The 23313-nt window shown below is 44.6% G+C and overlaps 1 protein-coding gene across 1 annotated transcript in view; it reads right to left on the bottom strand.

Annotated features, from left to right (window-relative positions):
- The window catches only part of LOC118378820 (unconventional myosin-IXAa-like), a 311583-nt gene that overhangs the window by 101681 nt on the left and 186589 nt on the right, over positions 1–23313 (bottom strand). The window contains 1 exon segment of the mRNA XM_052480840.1: positions 10847–10936. Within this exon segment, the coding sequence (XP_052336800.1) occupies positions 10847–10936 (90 nt within the window).

The raw sequence follows: 23313 nt of genomic DNA on the forward strand, positions 1-23313 counted from the left end.
TTAAGCACATGCTCCGCTATAAAACCGAAATAGCCTACAAAACGGACCGGCGGGAAAGCGCGAGGCCTTCATTTGTTATTCGAGTGCGTACAGATGCCGTATTCTTTCCCCTGACCCTGTTCCTGCCCATTTGATAGTGGTCCATTCTAAATCTAAAATAATGTTACATATTAGTAAAGACACAATTCAATTGAGATGAGTCTGATGGGTGAAAATATGATCACTTGATGAGAGAACAGCTGTGCAGCCTGAGGTTAGGAACAGAGAGCAAACATTTTTTAAACTACTTTCTCAAATCATCATACAGCCCATATACATTTTGATTTCTAACACATTGTAAGGTTTGTATCATTCACAACTTAAAGTTGCCAAATAGTTAATGCTGGTAGTTTTAGCATTTAGCCTACATGTTTTGTTAATGCTGGTAGTTTTGGCATTTAGCCTACATGTAAGTCTATGTTGTAACGGGAGGCAGGTCCAACATGTAACATATAGGTAATTGCCAAAATAATGGAAACACTTGAGTAAATGAGGGATACAAAGTATATTGAAAGCAGGTGCTTCCACACAGGTGTGGCTCCTGAGATAATTAAGCAATTAACATCCCATCATGTTTAGGGTCATGTATAAAAAAATTCTGGACGGGCCATGGCTGTCTCAGTCACCAGATCTCAACCCAATTAAATCTTATCTAAAATTCTGGAGCAGCGCATGTTTTTCACCTCCACCACCAAATGATTACATTTCTTGTGGAAGAATGGTGTCACATCCCTCCAATAGAGTTCAGACACGTAAGATATATGAAGCTATTCTGGCTCATGGTGGCTCAATGCCCACTTTATGTTGATGTTTCCTTTATTCTGGCAGTTACGTGTAGGTCTGTGGTGCAACTGTAACAGTTTATAGAGCTGACACCATTTTCATACTCTACATGACAGAGAATGTTGAGAATGTTGCCTACATACTATACTGTATATGAACCTTCTGTAACCTTGCATGCCCCTGAACACACCCCGAATGTACAGTAGAGTGTTTGCAGGCAGTAAGTGAGTTTAAACTGCTTCGTCTAGGTCCAGGGGGAGCACAGATTCACGATGAAGAAAAAATGTTATATATATATATATATATACCACACATTTCTAATAAACAATGTTGCATGTCCCTAAACACGTCCCATATGTACAGGTCATTTCAACTACGTTCTGGGAAGCAGAGAATTGTGACCAAGTAAAAATGTGTTTTAAAAAGCCTACTGCATTATTGACCTCATCGTTATTTTTAGAGGAATGAGCTTCACTGTTTCCTGTTTCCTGCTCTCAAAGGTGATATAAGTTCACATGTATTATGCAGCCCAATCAAAACTGCTCAAAAGGTCCATCCTGGGATTTTCAAACACGATAAAAATAACATTTGCGATGACGTCTTGTTTGAACGAACATCCACTGTCACGAAACATCACAAGTCAAACACAATTAAATGATTTACCACAATGGGAGTGTTGAGTTAGATATGGAATGGATGGAGAGAAAACATTTGCTCAAAACAAACGTTGTTTTTATAGGAGGGCCACCCTAAATAATAAGAGGGAAGTTATCAGAGAGAGTTTAGAGCCTGTAATGAGGTCTTGGTTGGAGTTTGATCATTAGAAGCCTATGCCGGGGAGACCAAAACACAGAGAGCCGTGGTCTTTCTCGACTAATGGCTTACAAACACGCTCCGCGAGCCACGGGAGGTGTAAAACAACACCCTGCATGAGCCCGCACTGCATATGGCTCGCTAGCCTCTTCTCCGCACGGGGTGGCTGTGTTTGAGGCATTTGTGTCCAATTGGATGCCTGTTTTTGATGTGAGTTTATAGGAAAGTGTGTGTTTGATTGTGTGTGTGTGTCTCTGTGTTAGCTACAAAGATATAAACATAGTTGTGATATAGCGTGGCAACATTTAATCTAAAGCACATGAATGCATGGTTTAAGAAGTTCCTTATCCTCCAAACGGTCTCACTTTAAAAACAGGAAACAGGAAGTGGTGGAATCTGATTATATGGAGCCAAATCAACAGTGAGTCAGTGTAGCTTATCTACACACACTACACGCACACACACATACACAGCAGAGCTGGGGTTAATTAAAACAACACCGTCTTCCTCTCTCATTAGCTAGCATGAAGAAAGCAATAGCTAGTCTTCCTCTCTCATTAGCTAGCATGCTGCAGGCCAAGGCTAGTCTTCCTCTCTCATTAGCTAGCATGCTGCAGGCCAAGGCTAGTCTTCCTCTCTCATTAGCTAGCATGCTGCAGGCCAAGGCTAGTCTTCCTCTCTCATTAGCTAGCACGCATCAGGCCAAAGCTAGTCTTCCTCTCTCATTAGCTAGCATGCAGCAGGCCATAGCTAGTCTTCCTCTCTCATTAGCTAGCATGCAGCAGGCCATAGCTAGTCTTCCTCTCTCATTAGCCAGCATGCAGCAGGAAACAGACAGGTATCCAACCACTCAAGTCTTTAAAAAATAAAAAATAAAACAGTATTAGGGGCCAGAAGGAGACAATGGAACAGGACCTCTCCCAAATCGGGTCCATCTGAACCCCAGTGTGACGGGACAGCTACCCGGGAGATACTTTTGTCCAGGAGGGGAAATGATTTTGAGAGAAAAGATGCTACACTTGCCAAGCCCTTTCTTCATGGGCCCTTGTACAATAAAAGGGTTTAATATTATGGCAGAAAGTCATGGATTCCACAAGCTTGCTTCAGACGAAAGAAAGAAAGAAAGAAAGAGAGAGAGACTATTTCCACATCGTTACAACACTGTACATAGCCATAATGACATTTGAAATGTCTCTATTCCTTTGAAACTAGTGTAATGTTTACTGTTCATTTCTGATGATTCATTTCACTTTTACTTATTATCTATTTCACCTGCTTTGGCAACGTTAACATATGTTTCCCGTGCCAATAAAGCCCTTTACATGTTATAACAGTGAACACAATCACAGAAGTTCCCAAAGATTAAAATACATTTCAAATGTCATTCTATGTCTATATACAGTATTGTAATGATGTGCAAATAGCTAAAGTACAAAAGGGAACATAAATAAACATAAATATAGGTTGTATTTACAATGGTGTTTGTTCTTGTGGCAACATGTCACAAATCTTGCTGCTGTGATGGCACACTGTGGTATTTCACCCAGTAGATATGGGAGTTTATTAAAACAGGATTTGTTTTTTAATTCTTTGTGGATCTGTGTAATCTATTTGGCAGGATTTGGTTGGGTCTAAATGTGTTTCTGTCCTGTGGCTCTGTGGGGTCTGTTTGTGAACAGAGCCCCAGGACCAGCTTGCTTAGGGGGCTCTCCTCCAGGTTCATTTCTCTGTAGGTGATGGCTTTGTTATGAAAGGTTTGGGAATCACTTCCTTTTAGTTGGTTGTAGAATTTAACAGCTCTTTTCTGGATTTTGATAATTAGTGGGTATCGGCCTAATTCCGCTCTGCATGCATTATTTGGTGTTTTACGTTGTACACAAAGCATATTTTTTGCAGAAATCTGCATGCAGTCTCAATTTGTTGTTTGTCCCATTTTGTCCTTCTGTAGCTCAGTTGGTAGAGCATGGCGCTTGTAACGCCAGGGTAGTGGGTTTGATCCCCGGGACCACCCATACGTAGGATGTATGCACACATGACTGTAAGTCGCTTTGGATAAAAGCGTCTGCTAAATGGCATATATTATTATTATTATTATTATATTATTATATATATTATATTATATATTATTATTATTATATATTATTACTAATGGCTCGGCCATATCCGATAGTCATCGTGAAGTGCTAGTGACTACCCCGTGATGCTAACCGCTAGTGACTACACCGTGATGCTAACCGCTAGTGACTACCCCGTGATGCTAACCGCTAGTGACTACCCCGTGATGCTAAACGCTAGTGACTACCCCGTGATGCTAACCGCTAGTGACTACCCCGTGATGCTAAACGCTAGTGACTACCCCGTGATGCTAAACGCTAGTGACTACCCCTTGATGCTAAACGCTAGTGACTACCCCGTGATGCTTTTGATGCTAAACGCTAGTGACTACCCCGTGATGCTAAACGCTAGTGACGGCCCGTGGTGCTAAACGCTAGTGACTACCCCGTGATGCTAACCGCTAGTGACTACCCCGTGATGCTGCAGTGACACCCCGTGATGCTAAACGCTAGTGACTACCCCGTGATTGCTAGTGACTTGATGCTAAACGCTAGTGACTTTGCTAAACGCAGTGACTGCATGCTAAAGTCTCACCCCGTGATGCTAAACGCTTGTGACTACCCCGTGATGCTAAACGCTAGTGACTACCCCGTGATGCTAAACGCTGAGTGACTACCCCGTGGTGCTAAACGCCAGTGACTACCCCGTGATGCTAAACGCTAGTGACTACCCCGTGATGCTAACCGCTAGTGACTACCCCGTGATGCTAACCGCTAGTGACTACCCCGTGATGCTGCTAGTGACTACCCCGTGATGCTAAACGCTAGTGACTAACCCGTGATGCTAAACGCTAGTGCCCGTGGTGCTAAACGCTAGTGACTACCCCGTGATGCTAACCGCTAGTGACTACCCCGTGATGCTAAACGCTAGTGACTACCCCGTGATGCTAAACGCTAGTGACTACCCCGTGATGCTAAACGCTAGTGACTACCCCGTGATGCTAAACGCTAGTGACTACCCCGTGATGCTAACCGCTAGTGACTACCCCGTGATGCTAAACGCTAGTGACTACCCCGTGATGCTAACCGCTAGTGACTACCCCGTGATGCTAACCGCTAGTGACTACCCCGTGATGCTAAACGCTAGTGACTACCCCGTGATGCTAAACGCTAGTGACTACCCCGTGATGCTAAACGCTAGTGACTACCCCGTGATGCTAACCGCTAGTGACTACCCCGTGATGCTAAACGCTAGTGACTACCCCGTGATGCTAAACGCTAGTGACTACCCCGTGATGCTAAACGCTAGTGACTACCCCGTGATGCTAAACGCTATTGACTACCCCGTGATGCTAAACGCTAGTGACTACCCCGTGATGCTAAACGCTAGTGACTACCCCGTGATGTTAAACGCTAGTGACTACCCCGTGATGCTAAACGCTAGTGACTACCCCGTGATGCTAACCGCCAGTTAAATGGCATATATTATTTTCTGAATTCTTGGTATGTCGAATTCTGTTCCTTTTGATGGCATTAAAGGCCCTTCTTGCCTTGCCTTTGTGGAAGTTACCTGTGGCGCTGATGTTTAGGCAGAGGTATGTATAGTTTTTTGTGTGCTCCAGGGCAACGTGGTCTAGATGGAATTTGTATTCGCAACTAGACCTTTTATGGAAGACCACTGTTTTTGTCTTACTGAGATTTACTGCCAGGGCCCAGGTCTGTCAGGGCCCAGGTCTGTCAGGGCCCAGGTCTGTCAGGGCCCAGGTCTGACAGGGCCCAGGTCTGTCAGGGTCCAGGTCTGTCAGGGCCCAGGTCTGTCAGGGCCCAGGTCTGTCAGGGCCCAGGTCTCAGGGTCCAGGTCTGTCAGGGCCCAGGTCTGTCAGGGCCCAGGTCTGTCAGGGCCCAGGTCTGACAGGGCCCAGGTCTGTCAGGGCCCAGGTCTGTCAGGGCCCAGGTCTGACAGTATATGTGCAGAAGATCTAGGGGCTGCTGTAGGCCCTCCTTGGTTGGGGACAGAAGCACCAGATCATCAGCAAACAGTAGACATTTGACTTCAGATTCTAGTATGTTGAGGCCAGGTGCTGCAGACTGTTCTAGTGCCCTCGCCAATTCATGATATATTTGTTGAAGAGGGTGGGGCTTAAGCTTCATCCCTGTCTCACCCCATGGGCCTTTGGAAAGAAATGTGTGTTTTTTGCCAATTTTGTTTTTGTACATGGATTTTATAATATTGTATGTTTTTCCCCCAACACCACTTTTCATCAATTTGTATAGCAGGCCTTCATGCCAAATTGAGTCAAAATCTAAAAAGGATGAGAAGACTTTGCCTTTGTTTTTTGTTTTTTTGTTTGTCAATCAGGGTGTGCAGGGTGAATACGTGGCCTGTCATACAGTAATCAGGGTGTGCAGGGTGAATACGTGGCCTGTCGTACAGTAATCAGGGTGTGCAGGGTGAATACGTGGCCTGTCGTACAGTAATCGGGGTGTGCAGGGTGAATACGTGGCCTGTCATACAGTAATCAGGGTGTGCAGGGTGAATACGTGGCCTGTCGTACAGTAATCAGGGTGTGCAGGGTGAATACGTGGCCTGTTATACAGTAATCAGGGTGTGCAGGGTGAATACGTGGCCTGTCGTACAGTAATCAGGGTGTGCAGGGTGAATACGTGGCCTGTCGTACAGTAATCAGGGTGTGCAGGGTGAATACGTGGCCTGTCGTACAGTAATCAGGGTGTGCAGGGTGAATACGTGGCCTGTCATACAGTAATCAGGGTGTGCAGGGTGAATACGTGGCCTGTCATACAGTAATCAGGGTGTGCAGGGTGAATACGTGGCCTGTATACAGTAATCAGGGTGTGCAGGGTGAATACGTGGCCTGTCATACAGTAATCAGGGTGTGCAGGGTGAATACGTGGCCTGTTATACAGTAATCAGGGTGTGCAGGGTGAATACGTGGCCTGTCGTACAGTAATCAGGGTGTGCAGGGTGAATACGTGGCCTGTCGTACAGTAATCAGGGTGTGCAGGGTGAATACGTGGCCTGTCGTACAGTAATCAGGGTGTGCAGGGTGAATACGTGGCCTGTCGTACAGTAATCAGGGTGTGCAGGGTGAATACGTGGCCTGTCATACAGTAATCAGGGTGTGCAGGGTGAATACGTGGCCTGTTATACAGTAATCAGGGTGTGCAGGGTGAATACGTGGCCTGTCATACAGTAATCAGGGTGTGCAGGGTGAATACGTGGCCTGTCGTACAGTAATCAGGGTGTGCAGGGTGAATACGTGGCCTGTCGTACAGTAATCAGGGTGTGCAGGGTGAATACGTGGCCTGTCGTACAGTAATCAGGGTGTGCAGGGTGAATACGTGGCCTGTCGTACAGTAATCAGGGTGTGCAGGGTGAATACGTGGCCTGTCGTACAGTAATCAGGGTGTGCAGGGTGAATACGTGGCCTGTCGTACAGTAATCAGGGTGTGCAGGGTGAATACGTGGCCTGTCGTACAGTAATCAGGGTGTGCAGGGTGAATACGTGGCCTGTCGTACAGTAATCAGGGTGTGCAGGGTGAATACGTGGCCTGTCGTACAGTAATCAGGGTGTGCAGGGTGAATACGTGGCCTGTCGTACAGTAATCAGGGTGTGCAGGGTGAATACGTGGCCTGTCGTACAGTAATCAGGGTGTGCAGGGTGAATACGTGGCCTGTCGTACAGTAATCAGGGTGTGCAGGGTGAATACGTGGCCTGTCGTACAGTAATCAGGGTGTGCAGGGTGAATACGTGGCCTGTCGTACAGTAATCAGGGTGTGCAGGGTGAATACGTGGCCTGTCGTACAGTAATCAGGGTGTGCAGGGTGAATACGTGGCCTGTCGTACAGTAATCAGGGTGTGCAAGGGTGAATACGTGGTCTGTCGTACAGTAATCAGGGTGTGCAAGGGTGAATACGTGGTCTGTCGTACAGTAATTTGGTTAAAAAAAAAGACAATTTGACATTTGCTCAGTACATTGTTTTCATTTAGGAAATATACGAGTCTGCTGATAATGATAATCCAGAGGATTTTCCCAAGGATGCTGTTGACACATACAGTTGAAGTTGGAAGTTGACATACACTTTAGCCAAATACATTTAAACTCAGTTTTTGACAATTCCTGACTTTTAATCCTAGTAAAAATTCCCTGTCTTCGGTCAGTTTGGATCACCACTTTTATTTTAAGAATGTGACATGTCAGAATAATAGTTGAATGATTTATTTCAGCTGTTATTTCTTTCATCACATTCCCAGTGGGTCAGAAGTTTACATACACTCAATTAGTATTTGGTTACATTTCCTCTAAATGATTTAACTTGGGTCAAACTTTTCGGGTAGCCTTCTACAAGATTCCCACAATATATTGGGTGAATTTTGGCCCATTCCTCCTGACAGAGTTGGTGTAACCGAGTCAGGTTTGTAGGCCTTCTTGCTCGCACATGCTTTTTCAGGTCTGCCCACAAATTTTCTATAGGATTGAGGTCAGGGCTTTGTGATTACCACTCCAATACCGTGACTTTGTTGTCATTGTCCATTTGGAAGACCCATTTGCGACCAAGCTTTAACTTCCTGACGGATGTCTTGAGATGTTGTTTCAATATATCCACATAATTTTCCTGCCTCATGATCCCATCTATTTTGTGAAGTGCACCAGTCCCTCCTGCAGCAAATCAGCCCCACAACATGATGCAGCCACCCCCGTGCTTCATGGTTGGGATGGTGTTCGTCGGCTTGCAAGCCTGATTCTTTTTCCTCCAAACATAACGATGGTCATTATGGCCAAACAGTTCTATTTTTGTTTCATCAGACCAGAGGACATTTCTCCAAAATGTACGATCTTTGTTCCCATGTGCAAGTTGCAAACCGTAGTCTGGCTTTTTTATGGCGGTTTTGGAGCAGTGGCTTCTTCCTTGCTGAGCGGCCTTTCAGGTTATGTCGATATAGGGACTCGTTTTACTGTGGATATAGATACTTTTGTACCTGTTTCCTCCAGCATAATCACAAGGTCCTTTGCTGTTGTTCTGGGATTGATTTGTACTTTCCGCACCAAAGTACGTTCATCTCTAGGAGACAGAACACGTCTCCTTCCTGAGCGGTATGACGGCTGCATGGTCCCTTGGTGTTTATACTTGCATACCATTGTTTGTACAGATGAACGTGGTACGTTCAGGTGTTTGGAAATTGCTCCCAAGGATGAACCAGACTTGTGGAGGTCTTGGCTGATTTCTTTTGATTTTCCTATGATGTCAAGCAAAGAGGCACTGAGTTTGAAGGTAGGTCTTGAAATGAATCCACAGGTGCACCTCCAATTGACTCAAATTATGTCAATTAGCCTATCAGAAGCTTCTAAAGCCATGACATCATTTTCTGGAATTTTCCAAGCAGTTTAAAGGCACAGTCAACTTAGTGTATGTAAACTTCTAACCCACTGGAATTGTGATACAGTGAATTAGAAGTGAAATAATCTGTCTGTAAACAATTGTTGGAAATATTACTTGTGTCATGCACAAAGTAGATGTCCTAACCGACTTGCCAAAACTACAGTTTGTTAACAGGACATTTATGGAGTGGTTGAAAAATGAGTTTTAATGACTCTAACATAAGTGTCTGTAAACTTCCGACTTCAACTGTATTTGCCATTTGAGTGAATGAGGAGCACAATCTCTGGCTTTTGTGTGTCTTCAGTGGATGTGTGTGGGGCTTGTCAAGTGAGATATCAGGGGAGCTGACAGGATTTGGTTTCTGGCCCAAACTTTATATTTGACTGTATATTCCAGTCAAAGACAGACAGCGAAAACAGGAACTCGTATGAAACCGTTGATAGCTAATGTTAGTTATTAAATTGACCTGGGCTGTGTTCATTATGCACAAAACAGAAGAAAACAGACTGAAACATGCCACATAAGTAAACCTCACAGGAAACAGGAAGTCACAGAGGAAGACAGCACCAACAACACAACCCTGAGGCAGCGGGGCCAGAACAAATCCTCCTGAGACTGCCCCTCACAATCCCTGGCCGCTGATGCATTCTGCAACCAAACAAAGCCACTCTGTTTTGCTTTCTTGAGGCCTTTTGGGATTTTACATTTGAGTCATTTAGCAGACACTCTTATCCAGAGCGACTTACAGTAGGAAGGTCCACTCTTGGGAATCAAACCCACAACCCTGGCGATGCAAGTGTAATGCTCTACCAACTAAGCCACATGGGAGGTTTTACCAACTGAGCCACACGGGAGGTTTTACTCTGACCAAAATCTGTTCTCGAAAATAAGCCCCCAAAACGATGAATTTTTGGTGGTCAATGAGTGTCAAATTTGGTCAACGATAAAAGTAATTGCTAATTTGCTACATGAGGCTTATTTCATGCAATAGAAGTTTCGTAACGTTTAGGTTGTTAGAAATGCACTGATATAAGTGTACGCACGTGGCATTTGGTCAACTTTGGAAGAAAAAATAAAACTACTTCATATTGGAGTTATAACCTGCTTTAGCTTTATAACCTGTTTTAGCATGGACATTGCCATTGAGGGCTTCCACCATTTTAAAGTAGTCAACTGGGTGGGGATTCCTATGAGTTGGGAACAATTAGCCAATGAAGAAGAAGAAGAAAACTGACTTTAAAATGGAAAAATGGAGATAGCCTCAATGGCACTGCCCATGCTGTTACAGACGCTATAATGGTACAAACACAAAGATGAGTCCTCTATCGATGGCCTGTTGTTCACACGCATATCTTGCCCTCTCATTGGCTAGAATGGTTCCACCTGATCTCGCCTCCTTCCATCCCGCCTGCCTCCCATCTTTGAGGACATGTATTTCCATTGTTGGAATGGTCACTTGACAGTCTTGTCAACATAATAGACAATCTTTGACTGTACACCCCCCCAATGACTACAAAAGCCTTTGAGTTTTGGCGTCAGGAAAGCAAATACAAAAGGAGAGTCCTCAGCAATTCATAAACAGAACTCTAGAAATGATTCTGTAGAAGAGTTCTGATGTTCTGAGGCCGTGTTGATGTCACTTTGGGGTCAGATAGGGTTCAAAGCCGTTTGTGTGGTGCGGTACAGTTGTGTTATTATATTTTGTTGTTGTGGTAGTGTTTGTTATCGTAAGCAGGGCGGGAAATGTCGTGCTCACCTCGGCCAGTTTGTACGGAACGATCAGCCTCTCTCCCACAGTCACCGTCTTCCTGGTGGTCAGAGCCTCGAACAGCATCTCCTCCTTCACCTTCAAAGACAAGTTCAAGGACACAGGTCAGTCAGTCTAGATAACAACAGCCCTCCCCCTTTCTGACTGACACGGGTAGCTTATTATATAGAGCAGAACAGACAGACAGACAGACAGACAGACAGACAGACAGACAGACAGACAGACAGACAGACAGACAGACAGACAGACAGACAGACAGACAGACAGACAGACAGACAGACAGACAGACAGACAGCTAGCTCATTGAGAGAGGCAGATGTCACTGCACACACATGTGACCACTCATCCATCCACTGGGATCATGGGAGTGGGGCGGCTAACAGCTATTTTTGTCAGTTACCTCCTTTATAATGGTTTTCGTAATGGTTTTTATAATAGTATTTATAATGGTCTTCGTAATGGTTTTTATAATAGTATTTCTAATGGTCTTCGTAATGGTTTTTATAATAGTATTTATAATGGTCTTTAAAATTCTCTTTAAAATAGTCTTTAAAATAGTCTTTACAATGGCCTTTACAATGGCCTTTACAATGGCCTTTACAATGGTCTTTAAAATAGTCTTTAAAATAGTCTTTACAATAGTCTTTATAATGATGTTTATAAGGGTCTTTAAAATGGTCTTTATCATGGTCTGTACTGTAAACAGCTGCATTTGAGGGGGGAACTAATCTGATTTAATACTTCCTGGTAATCCCCAACTGGGTGTCAAGCTAATTCTACTGCGCACTGATTGTTTGGTTCTGCATGGTAACAGGACTTAAAAATCTTCTCTGCTGTTATGTTAAAACATTTCTGAATCAAGCAATTGGGAGATGTGCTCTAAGGCACTGGAGCACTGGTTTTCTAATTCCCATTGTAACAATGGCTGTGACACAGACCGAGTCAAAACTGAACCTGGAACTGTGTTACTGCCACAGTTGCATCACTCAATACTACTAGCTCAATCTAGCCTAGTCCTCCTGGGACCCTGAGGTCCGGCCAGAGGATCTAGTCTATCATCTCTACCATCTGACACTGCTCCACTCTCTCTTCCTGTTCTGCCCCAACAGGAAACAGGGTGTCCGAGCCAGTCATATTACCATTCATACATCAGTCGACGCTACAACCAACTAGCATTCCCTGAAGTGCTGCTCACACGACAACACAGTGTAGTAAACATATTAACTCAGCAAAAAAAAAGAAACCTCCTCTCACTGTCAACAGCATTTATTTTCAGCACACTTAAACATGTATTTGTATGAACATAACAAGATTCAACAACTGAGACATAAACTGAACAAGTTCCACAGACATGTGACTAACAGAAATGGAATAATGTGTCCCTGAATAAAGGGGGGGTCAAAATCAACAGTAACAGTCAGTATCTGTTGTGGCCACCAGCTGCATTAAGTACTGCAGTGCATCTCCTCATGGACTGCACCAGATTTGCCAGTTCTTGCTGTGAGATGTTACCCCACTCTTCCACCAAGGCACCTGCAAGTTCCCGGACATTTCTGGGGGGGAATGGCCCTAGCCCTCACCCTCCGATCTAACAGGGCCCAGACGTGTTCAATGGGATTGAGATCCGGGCTCTCGCTGGCCATGGCAGTACACTGACATTCCTGTCTTGCAGGAAATCACGCACAGAACGAGCAGTATGGCTGGTGGCATTGTCATGCTGGAGGTTCATGTCAGGATGAGTCTGCAGGAAGGGTACCACATGAGGGAGGAGGATGTCTTCTCTGTAACGCACAGCGTTGAGATTGCCTGCAATGACAACAAGCTCAGTCCGATGATACTATGACACACCGCCCCCGACCATGACGGACCCTCCATCTCCAAATCGATGCCACTCCAGAGTACAGGCCTCGGTGTAACGCTCATTCCTGCGACGATAAACACAAATTCGACCATCACCCCTGGTGAGGTAACCCGCGACTCGTCAGTGAAGAGCACTTTTTGCCAGTTCTGTCTGGTCCAGCAACGGTGGGTTTGTGCCCAGAGGCGACTTTGTTGCCGGTGATGTAAGGCAGGTCCTCACCAGACATCAGGCCTACAAGCCCTCAGTCCAGCCTCTCTCAGCCTATTACGGACAGTCTGAGCACTAATGGAGGGATTCTGCGTTCCTGGTGTAACTCAGGCAGTTGTTGTTGCCATCCTGTACCTGTCCCGCAGGTGTGATGTTTGGATGTACCGATCCTGTGCAGGTGTTGTTACAAGTGGTCTGCCAATGCGAGGACGATCAGTTGTCCGTCCTGTCTCCCTGTAGCGCTGTCTTAGGCGTCTCACAGTACAGACATGGCAATTTATTGCCCTGGCCACATCTGTAGTCCTCATGCCTCCTTGCAGCATGCCAAAGGCACGTTCACACAGATGAGTAGGGACCTGATTCTAGATTTAACGGGATAGGTCACCTGATTCTAGATTTAACGGGATAGGTCACCTGATTCTAGATTTAACGGGATAGGTCACCTGATTCTAGATTTAACGTGATAGGTCACCTGATTCTAGATTTAACGTGATAGGTCACCTGATTCTAGATTTAACGGGATAGGTCACCTGATTCTAGATTTAATGTGATAGGTCACCTGATTCTACATTTAATGTGATAGGTCACCTGATTCTAGATTTAACGGGATAGGTCACCTGATTCTAGATTTAACGTGATAGGTCACCTGATTCTAGATTTAACGGGATAGGTCACCTGATTCTACATTTAACGGGATAGGTCACCTGATTCTACATTTAATGTGATAGGTCACCTGATTCTACATTTAATGTGATAGGTCACCTGATTCTAGATTTAACGGGATAGGTCACCTGATTCTAGATTTAACGTGATAGGTCACCTGATTCTACATTTAACGTGATAGGTCACCTGATTCTAGATTTAACGTGATAGGTCACCTGATTCTACATTTAACGTGATAGGTCACCTGATTCTAGATTTAACGTGATAGGTCACCTGATTCTAGATTTAACGGGATAGGTCACCTGATTCTAGATTTAACGGGATAGGTCACCTGATTCTAGATTTAACGGGATAGGTCACCTGATTCTAGATTTAATGCCAGGCTTATGAGCCCCAGAATTCAGAACGAGTTGCAGCATCGTTGTTACTGTGGAGGATAAAAGATGAAGTTCATTCTGCATCTTCCATGTATTTTGCCAAACTAGCAGATGAATATAAAGATCAATGTAAACAACAACTTATTGCTGTGTGCGTCCAATACATTCATGCTGGAATGATTAAAGAAAAGAGCTGTCGGGTTTAATGAAACCGCTGATTTATCTGCACAAGGAATCTCTCTGAGAATACTTAGCGTTGTAACCCCTGGAGTTGGATCCCACTGTGTGGGTTTTTATGTCGATGGCGCTTCAGTCATGTCAGTGTAACAGTGTTGCTTCCGTCCCTCTCCTCGCCCCTACCTGGGCTCGAACCAGGGACCCTCTGCACACATCAACAACAGCCACCCTCAAAGCATCGTTCCCCATCGCTCCACAAAAGCCAAGGGGAACAACTACTTCAATGTCTCAGAGCGAGTGACGTCACTGATATAAACACTATTTGCGGGCAACCCACTAACTAGCTATCCATTTCACACCGGTTACATCAGGGAACAGAGGAGGGGTACCTGTCCTACTAAAGAAAACATTTAAGCAAGTGGTATATGTGCATTGCCACTCCCACTGTTTGAATTTGGTTCTGTGCAGCGCGGAAAAAGTGTCAGGACCTTTTTTTTGGACACAGTAATACATCAGCTACACACATTTATGAGTGGATCCCACAGACATGCTGGATTCATAGAAGTACAGAAAGAGTTGCATCCCCATTAGACTCATGTATCGATCTAGAAAGATCCACGGTGGAGTTCAAAGTCAGGGTCTGTGAGTAAAGTGCTGTTAACACTAGATGCCATTTTCAGAGGTTCTTGCAGAATTTGAGGCTTGTGGACGAACCAAATTAGAGGTCGATGACCTCTTACAACAAATCCAGAACAAGACGTTTTTATTCCTGTTAGTCCCGTTTAGTAAATTGTTTTGACATTTAGTGATTTTGCAATGAAGGGATTACAAAGCTCTACATTATCTGTGACGGACTGTATTGGTTTAATTGAAACCCTCAAAAGCAGCTTTTCTACATTCAGAGAGAACTCAGGGGGAGACTTTGATAAAGTTCTAAACTAACTGAAGAGATGATGATTAAGAATGATATTAGTAATTGGGATGTGACAACATCACGGCAGAGAAAACTGACTGTAAAATTGGCAGACAGTCACAATGTCATTAGGGAAAACATCCAGCATCAAGAGTGACAGTGACCTGAGGCAACTTTTGGAACAATATTCTAGACCGACAGATTACGGAGTTGAACTCAAGAAGACACATATGGGATCATGCAAGTGGCAGCCTCCTTTTCCAAAGAATCCCAAACCTGAGGCCTTAAAGAGCAGCTGAAGACCACATGCGATCATTATGCAACATCAAGTGAGGATGCGGAATTCACTGTTTTTATTCAGCAGCTTGAGTCTCAAAATGAAGATGGGAAAGAGTGACTTTTCCTCCATAATGAGTGGACTCGACAGCTGCCCTGATGATATTTTCCCTGATATAAACTCTGTTAAGGATCATTGTCACACTTCCAATGACATCATGCAGCGTGGAGAGACTTTTCTCAACAACAACTAGGATAAAACATCGTCTTCACACATCAGTGACCAGGGCCCAGCTGAACCACTTCAGTTTGCTGTCTTTAGAGCGTCAACTGAACCACTTCAGTTTGCTGTCTTTAGAGCGTCAACTGAACCACTTCAGTTTGCTGTCTTTAGAGCGTCAACTGAACCACTTCAGTTTGCTGTCTTTAGAGCGTCAACTGAACCACTTCAGTTTGCTGTCTTTAGAGCGTCAACTGAACCACTTCAGTTTGCTGTCTTTAGAGCGTCAACTGAACCACTTCAGTTTGCTGTCTTTAGAGCGTCAACTGAACCACTTCAGTTTGCTGTCTTTAGAGCGTCAACTGAACCACTTCAGTTTGCTGTCTTTAGAGCGTCAACTGAACCACTTCAGTTTGCTGTCTTTAGAGCGTCAACTGAACCACTTCAGTTTGCTGTCTTTAGAGCGTCAACTGAACCACTTCAGTTTGCTGTCTTTAGAGCGTCAACTGAACCACTTCAGTTTGCTGTCTTTAGAGCGTCAACTGAACCACTTCAGTTTGCTGTCTTTAGAGCGTCAACTGAACCACTTCAGTTTGCTGTCTTTAGAGCGTCAACTGAACCACTTCAGTTTGCTGTCTTTAGAGCGTCAAGTGACAGATCCATTGGATTGTGATGAAATCATCACCGTATTCAACTCAAAGCCTCGCCGTCGGCACCTTGTGATGTAGGTCACGACTTATTGATACGTCTACTAAAGGTAAGGTACCTTTTTATAGTACTACTGCCCGCCCTGGTATAAATGGTAACATCAAATATAGGCTTGTTTGCCCATCGAGAATAAAGTGCGTCTGAAGATGAGGTTTATGTTGTTGGCAACTGGTCTGAAGTTACCGTCTTATTTTAATATGCTGGGATGGGTAATTATTTGTATATTTAACGAGGTTGCTCTGAGTACTATGCACTAGTATAAAACCATTGTTTTACGAAATAATATACGGTACGCATCGCAAAATAAATGTAATAAACAAGTAGAAAAAAATGCCTATCCAAACTTTTCTAGGCCTATCCGGCTGGGCCGTGCAAAACAAAACTGGTTTAAACTGCAGATTATAGCTTTAAGGCAGAAAACCCTGCCTCATTTGATTAACATGCCACTGCGTCTACAGTACCAGAGCATTGAGAAACCCCAGTATTTCCCTTCGCGGTGCTTCTACTCCCACTGACCCTGAACACGTGGCGAACACGTGTGCGTTCTCACATCACACGGTCACATGTTCCTCACTGGTGGCACAAAACGACTCCCTTAAAAATACAAAAACAGTTCCCCTTTCTACATAATACCCCGTGGCTTTCTGACACTTTGGTCCTTGTTTTGTCCAAGGGCACTTTTAGAAGGGGGAGGGGAAATGTCATTCCGCTCCCACTTGTTATTCCCCCTCCCTCCCATACAAATATATATATATATACATGTAGATTTTAACGTCAGGGTGCATAAGTAGCGGTTGTGTCATGGATATGACAGTGTTATGTAGGTTTTAACGTCAGGGTGCATAAGTAGCGGTTGTGTCATGGATATGACAGTGTTATGTAGGTTTTAACGTCAGGGTGCATAAGTAGCGGTTGTGTCATGGATATGACAGTGTTATGTAGGTATTAACGTCAGGGTGCATAAGTAGCGGTTGTGTCATGGATATGACAGTGTTATGTAGGTTTTAACGTCAGGGTGCATAAGTAGCGGTTGTGTCATGGATATGACAGTGTTATGTAGGTTTTAACGTCAGGGTGCATAAGTAGCGGTTGTGTCATGGATATGACAGTGTTATGTAGGTATTAACGTCAGGGTGCATAAGTAGCGGTTGTGTCATGGATATGACAGTGTTATGTAGGTTTTAACGTCAGGGTGCATAAGTAGCGGTTGTGTCATGGATATGACAGTGTTATGTAGGTTTAAACGTCAGTGTGCATAAGTAGGGGTTGTGTCATGGATATGACAGTGTTATGCAGGTTTTAACGTCAGTGTGCATAAGTAGGGGTTGTGTCATGGATATGACAGTGTTATGTAGGTTTTAACGTCAGTGTGCATAAGTAGGGGTTGTGTCATGGATATGACAGTGTTATGTAGGTTTTAACGTCGGTGTGCATAAGTAGCGGTTGTGTCATGGATATGACAGTGTTATGCAGGTTTTAACGTCAGTGTCCTATAACAGCTAATGACAATTGATGGAGCTCTCCTTCCGTCTTTAAAGTACCTCACCAGAAATATGCCTGTGACCATGACATACTACATGATGGTGAGAGAAATTCTCAGTTGGCTGCCAGTATTAGTGCTCAGAGGCCATCGCTGAGAAACCACAGTGGAAGTGATGTGTTGTTAGAGTCCATAGCTGAGAGAGTTATAATGTATTGTTAGAGTCCATAGCTGAGAGAGTTATAATGTATTGTTAGAGTCCATAGCTGAGAGAGTTATAATGTGTTGTTAGAGTCCATAGCTGAGAGAGTTATAATGTATTGTTAGAGTCCATAGCTGAGAGAGTTATAATGTATTGTTAGAGTCCATAGCTGAGAGAGTTATAATGTGTTGTTAGAGTCCATAGCTGAGAGAGTTATAATGTATTGTTAGAGTCCATAGCTGAGAGAGAGTTATAATGTGTTGTTAGAGTCCATAGCTGAGAGAGTTATAATGTATTGTTAGAGTCCATAGCTGAGAGAGAGTTATAATGTATTGTTAGAGTCCATAGCTGAGAGAGTTATAATGTATTGTTAGAGTCCATAGCTGAGAGAGAGTTATAATGTGTTGTTAGAGTCCATAGCTGAGAGAGTTATAATGTATTGTTAGAGTCCATAGCTGAGAGAGTTATAATGTATTGTTAGAGTCCATAGCTGAGAGAGAGTTATAATGTGTTGTTAGAGTCCATAGCTGAGAGAGTTATAATGTATTGTTAGAGTCCATAGCTGAGAGAGTTATAATGTATTGTTAGAGTCCATAGCTGAGAGAGAGTTATAATGTGTTGTTAGAGTCCATAGCTGAGAGAGAGTTATAATGTGTTGTTAGAGTCCATAGCTGAGAGAGTTATAATGTATTGTTAGAGTCCATAGCTGAGAGAGAGTTATAATGTATTGTTAGAGTCCATAGCTGAGAGAGTTATAATGTATTGTTAGAGTCCATAGCTGAGAGAGAGTTATAATGTGTTGTTAGAGTCCATAGCTGAGAGAGTTATAATGTATTGTTAGAGTCCTTTGCTGAGAAAGTTATAATGTATTGTTAGAGTCCATAGCTGAGAGAGTTATAATGTATTGTTAGAGTCCATAGCTGAGAGAGTTATAATGTGTTGTTAGAGTCCATAGCTGAGAGAGTTATAATGTATTGTTAGAGTCCATAGCTGAGAGAGTGTTATAATGTGTTGTTAGAGTCCATAGCTGAGCAGGGCACAGGATGTAGGTGCTGTGGTCTAGGAGGTTTAGGAGGTGAAGCAGGGCACAGGGTGTAGGAGCTATGGTTTAGGAGGTTTAGGAGGTGAAGCAGGGCACATGATGTAGGTGCTGTGGTTTAGGAGGTGAAGCAGGGCACAGGGTGTAGGAGCTATGGTTTAGGAGGTTTAGGAGGTGAAGCAGGGCACAGGGTGTAGGAGCTGTGGTTTAGGAGGTGAAGCAGGGCACGGGGTGTAGGGGAGATGTGGTTTAGGAGGTGAAGTAGGGCACATGATGTAGGTGCTGTGGTTTAGGAGGTGAAGCAGGGCACAGGGTGTAGGAGCTGTGGTTTAGGAGGTGAAGCAGGGCACAGGGTGTAGGAGATGTGGTTTAGGAGGTGAAGCAGGGCACAGGATGTAGGTGCTGTGGTTTAGGAGGTGAAGCAGGGCACAGGATGTAGGTGCTGTGGTTTAGGGGGTTTAGGAGGTGAAGCAGGGCACAGGGTGTAGGTGCTGTGGTTTAGGAGGTTTAGGAGGTGAAGCAGGGCACATGGTGTAGGAGCTGTGGTTTAGGAGGTGAATCAGGGCACAGGATGTAGGTGCTGTGGTTTAGGAGGTTTAGGAGGTGAAGCAGGGCACAGGGTGTAGGTGCTGTGGTTTAGGAGGTTTAGGAGGTGAAGCAGGGCACAGGATGTAGGAGCTGTGGTTTAGGAGGTGAAGCAGGGCACAGGGTGTAGGTGCTGTGGTTTAGGAGGTGAAGCAGGGCACAGGACGTAGGAGCTGTGGTTTAGGAGGTTTAGGAGGTGAAGCAGGGCACAGGGTGTAGGTGCTGTGGTTTAGGAGGTTTAGGAGGTGAAGCAGGGCACAGGCTGTAGGAGCTGTGGTTTAGGAGGTGAAGCAGGGCACAGGATGTAGGAGCTGTGGTTTAGGAGGTGAAGCAGGGCACAGGGTGTAGGAGCTGTGGTTTAGGAGGTGAATCAGGGCACAGGGTGTAGGAGCTGTGGTTTACGAGGTGAATCAGGGCACAGGGTGTAGGAGCTGTGGTTTAGGAGGTGAATCAGGGCACAGGGTGTAGGAGCTGTGGGCGTGTTTAATGCAAGCCCAATCCCACGAGGTACTTGTGTGTGTTTGTTAGCACTGCGATAGAAACGTGAGACAGAGTACTGGAACTACAAAAAATTACAATGCTGTGCCTACCGACCGGGTGGCGCAGTGGTTAAGGGCGCTGTACCATCAGACACTCTGGGTTCGCGACCAGGCTCTGTCGTAACCGGCCGCAACCGGGAGGTCCGTGGGGCGACGTACAATTGGCCTAGCGTCGTCCGGGTTAGGGAGGGTTTGGCCTGTAGGGATATCCTTGTCTCTTCGCGCACCAGCGACTCCTGTGGCGGGCCGTGCTCAGTGCACGCTAACCAAGGTTGCCAGGTGCACGGTGTTTCCTCCGACACATTGGTGCGGCTGGCTTCCGGGTTGGATGCGCGCTGTGTTAAGCAGTGCGGCTTGGTTGGGTTTTGTATCGGAGGACGCATGACTTTCAACCTTCGTCTCTCCCGAGCTCGTACGGGAGTTATAGCGATGAGACAAGATACTACTAAAACAATTGGATACCACGAAATTGGGGAGAAAAAGGGCTAATTTTTAAAAATATATATATAAAAAATATATAAAAAATTACAATGCTTTTTCTCTCACCATCGAGCTGATCTGAACAGTATTGTTCCAGCAGGGTTTCAATTCAGCATGGTTTCAATTCAACATGGTTTCAACATGGTTTCAATTCAGCATGGTTTCAACATGGTTTCAATTCAGCATGGTTTCAACATGGTTTCAATTCAACATGGTTTCAACATGGTTTCAATTCAGCATGGTTTCAACATGGTTTCAATTCAGCATGGTTTCAACATGGTTTCAATTCAGCATGGTTTCAACATGGTTTCAATTCAACATGGTTTCAACATGGTTTCAATTCAGCATGGTTTCAACATGGTTTCAATTCAACATGGTTTCAACATGGTTTCAATTCTGCATGGTTTCAACATGGTTTCAATTCAACATGGTTTCAATTCAGCATGGTTTCAACATGGTTTCAATTCAGCATGGTTTCAACATGGTTCCAGCATGGTTTCAATTCAACATGGTTTCAACATGGTTTCAATTCAGCATGGTTTCAACATGCTTTCAATTCAGCATGGTTTCAACATGGTTTCAATTCAGCATGGTTTCAACATGGTTTCAATTCAACATGGTTTCAACATGGTTTCAATTCAACATGGTTTCAACATGGTTTCAATTCAGCATGGTTTCAACATGGTTTCAATTCAACATGGTTTCAACATGGTTTCAATTCAGCATGGTTTCAACATGGTTTCAATTCAACATGGTTTCAATTCAGCATGGTTTCAACATGGTTTCAATTCAGCATGGTTTCAACATGGTTTCAACATGGTTTCAATTCAACATGGTTTCAACATGGTTTCAACATGGTTTCAACATGGTTCCAGCATGGTTTCAATTCAACATGGTTTCAATTCAACATGATTTCAACAGGGTTTCAACATGGTTTCAATTCAACATGGTTTCAGCATGGTTTCAACAGGGTTTCAACGTGGTTTCAGCATGGTTTCAACATGGTTTCAACATGGTTTCAACATGGTTTCAACAGGGTTTCAACATGGTTTCAACAGGATTTCAATTCAACATGGTTTCAGCAGGGTTTCAACATGGTTTCAACATGGTTTCAACATGGTTTCAGCATGGTTTCAGCATGGTTACAACAGGGTTTCAACAGGGTTTCAACATGGTTTCAGCATGGTTCCAACAGGGTTTCAACATGGTTCCAACATGGTTTCAACATGGTTTCAGCACGGTGGATGTATAACCAGGCCACAGTACAGCTTCACGTGGAAAGGCTTGGATCAGTTCAGTCATGTGAACAGGGTACAACATGTCTCCCTTTAAGGAGAACGATGCGATGAAGCCAAGAATAAAGACGCTCTTCTGAGCACATAAACAAGTTCTGAGAAGAAGTATAAACCGTTATTCTATGGACCTCTTCTGTTCTGAAAACCAGTTTTCTCTGGTTCTGTCCAGTTCACACACCTGCCACACTTTCAACGCCATCCGTTCTGTTGATGTTCTGTCTCCCACTTACGTTCCTCAGAACTGGAACGTCCCTCAGAACTGGAACGTTCCTCAGAACTGGAACGTTCCTCAGAACTGGAACGTCCCTCAGAACTGGAACGTCCCTCAGAACTGGAACGTTCCTCAGAACTGGAACGTTCCTCAGAACTGGAACGTTCCTCAGAACTGGAACGTTCCTCAGAACTGGAACGTTCCTCAGAACTGGAACGTTCCTCAGAACTGGAACGTCCCTCAGAACTGGAACGTCCCTCAGAACTGGAACGTCCCTCAGAACTGGAACGTCCCTCAGAACTGGAACGTCCCTCATAACTGGAACGTCCCTCAGAACTGGAACGTCCCTCAGAACTGGAACGTTCCTCAGAACTGGAACGTCCCTCAGAACTGGAACGTCCCTCAGAACTGGAACGTCCCTCAGAACTGGAACGTCCCTCAGAACTGGAACGTTCCTCAGAACTGGAACGTCCCTCAGAACTGGAACGTCCCTCAGAACTGGAACGTCCCTCAGAACTGGAACGTCCCTCAGAACTGGAACGTCCCTCAGAACTGGAACGTTCCTCAGAACTGGAACGTCCCTCAGAACTGGAACGTCCCTCAGAACTGGAACGTCCCTCAGAACTGGAACGTTCCTCAGAACTGGAACGTCCCTCAGAACTGGAACGTCCCTCAGAACTGGAACGTTCCTCAGAACTGGAACAAGCCCCTGGTCTAATCGTGTCGGTCCAATATGACCGGCTCAGTGTGTTGTGTTGGCGCCAACAGGGCTCATGTGGGCCCGGCCACCATGTATTTACAGAGTACGGTTGTACGCACACAATAATGCTGTGGATAGTCATATAATAGTTAAATTAAAAAAGGTTGACGTGCGTGCTGTGTGTTAAACACGACTCTGGCAGTCGTGGGCTCTCGTCTTTGCATCATCTCGGGCTCCAGAAAAAAACATCTCAGTGTTGAAAATCATCAAGGAGCCAAATACGTCGCAAAATGATGAACGATGAAATTATACGCTGCATGTGAACTCATTTCAGGCTACATTTTCCTCGTCTCCAAACTGGAGGATAGACAGTGAGTGACTAACAACGTTCTGTTGTAACTACTCGGAGTCACATACTCGGGCTAATCTTTCAGCTGTTCTCATTCATTAGAGCCATGAAAATGCTGAGAATTCAACACTTCGACTGCAGCTCATGCGCTATATGATATAAATGACTGTATC

This window comes from Oncorhynchus keta, chromosome 26 (assembly GCF_023373465.1).
Source record: "Oncorhynchus keta strain PuntledgeMale-10-30-2019 chromosome 26, Oket_V2, whole genome shotgun sequence".
Taxonomy (NCBI): domain Eukaryota; kingdom Metazoa; phylum Chordata; class Actinopteri; order Salmoniformes; family Salmonidae; genus Oncorhynchus; species Oncorhynchus keta.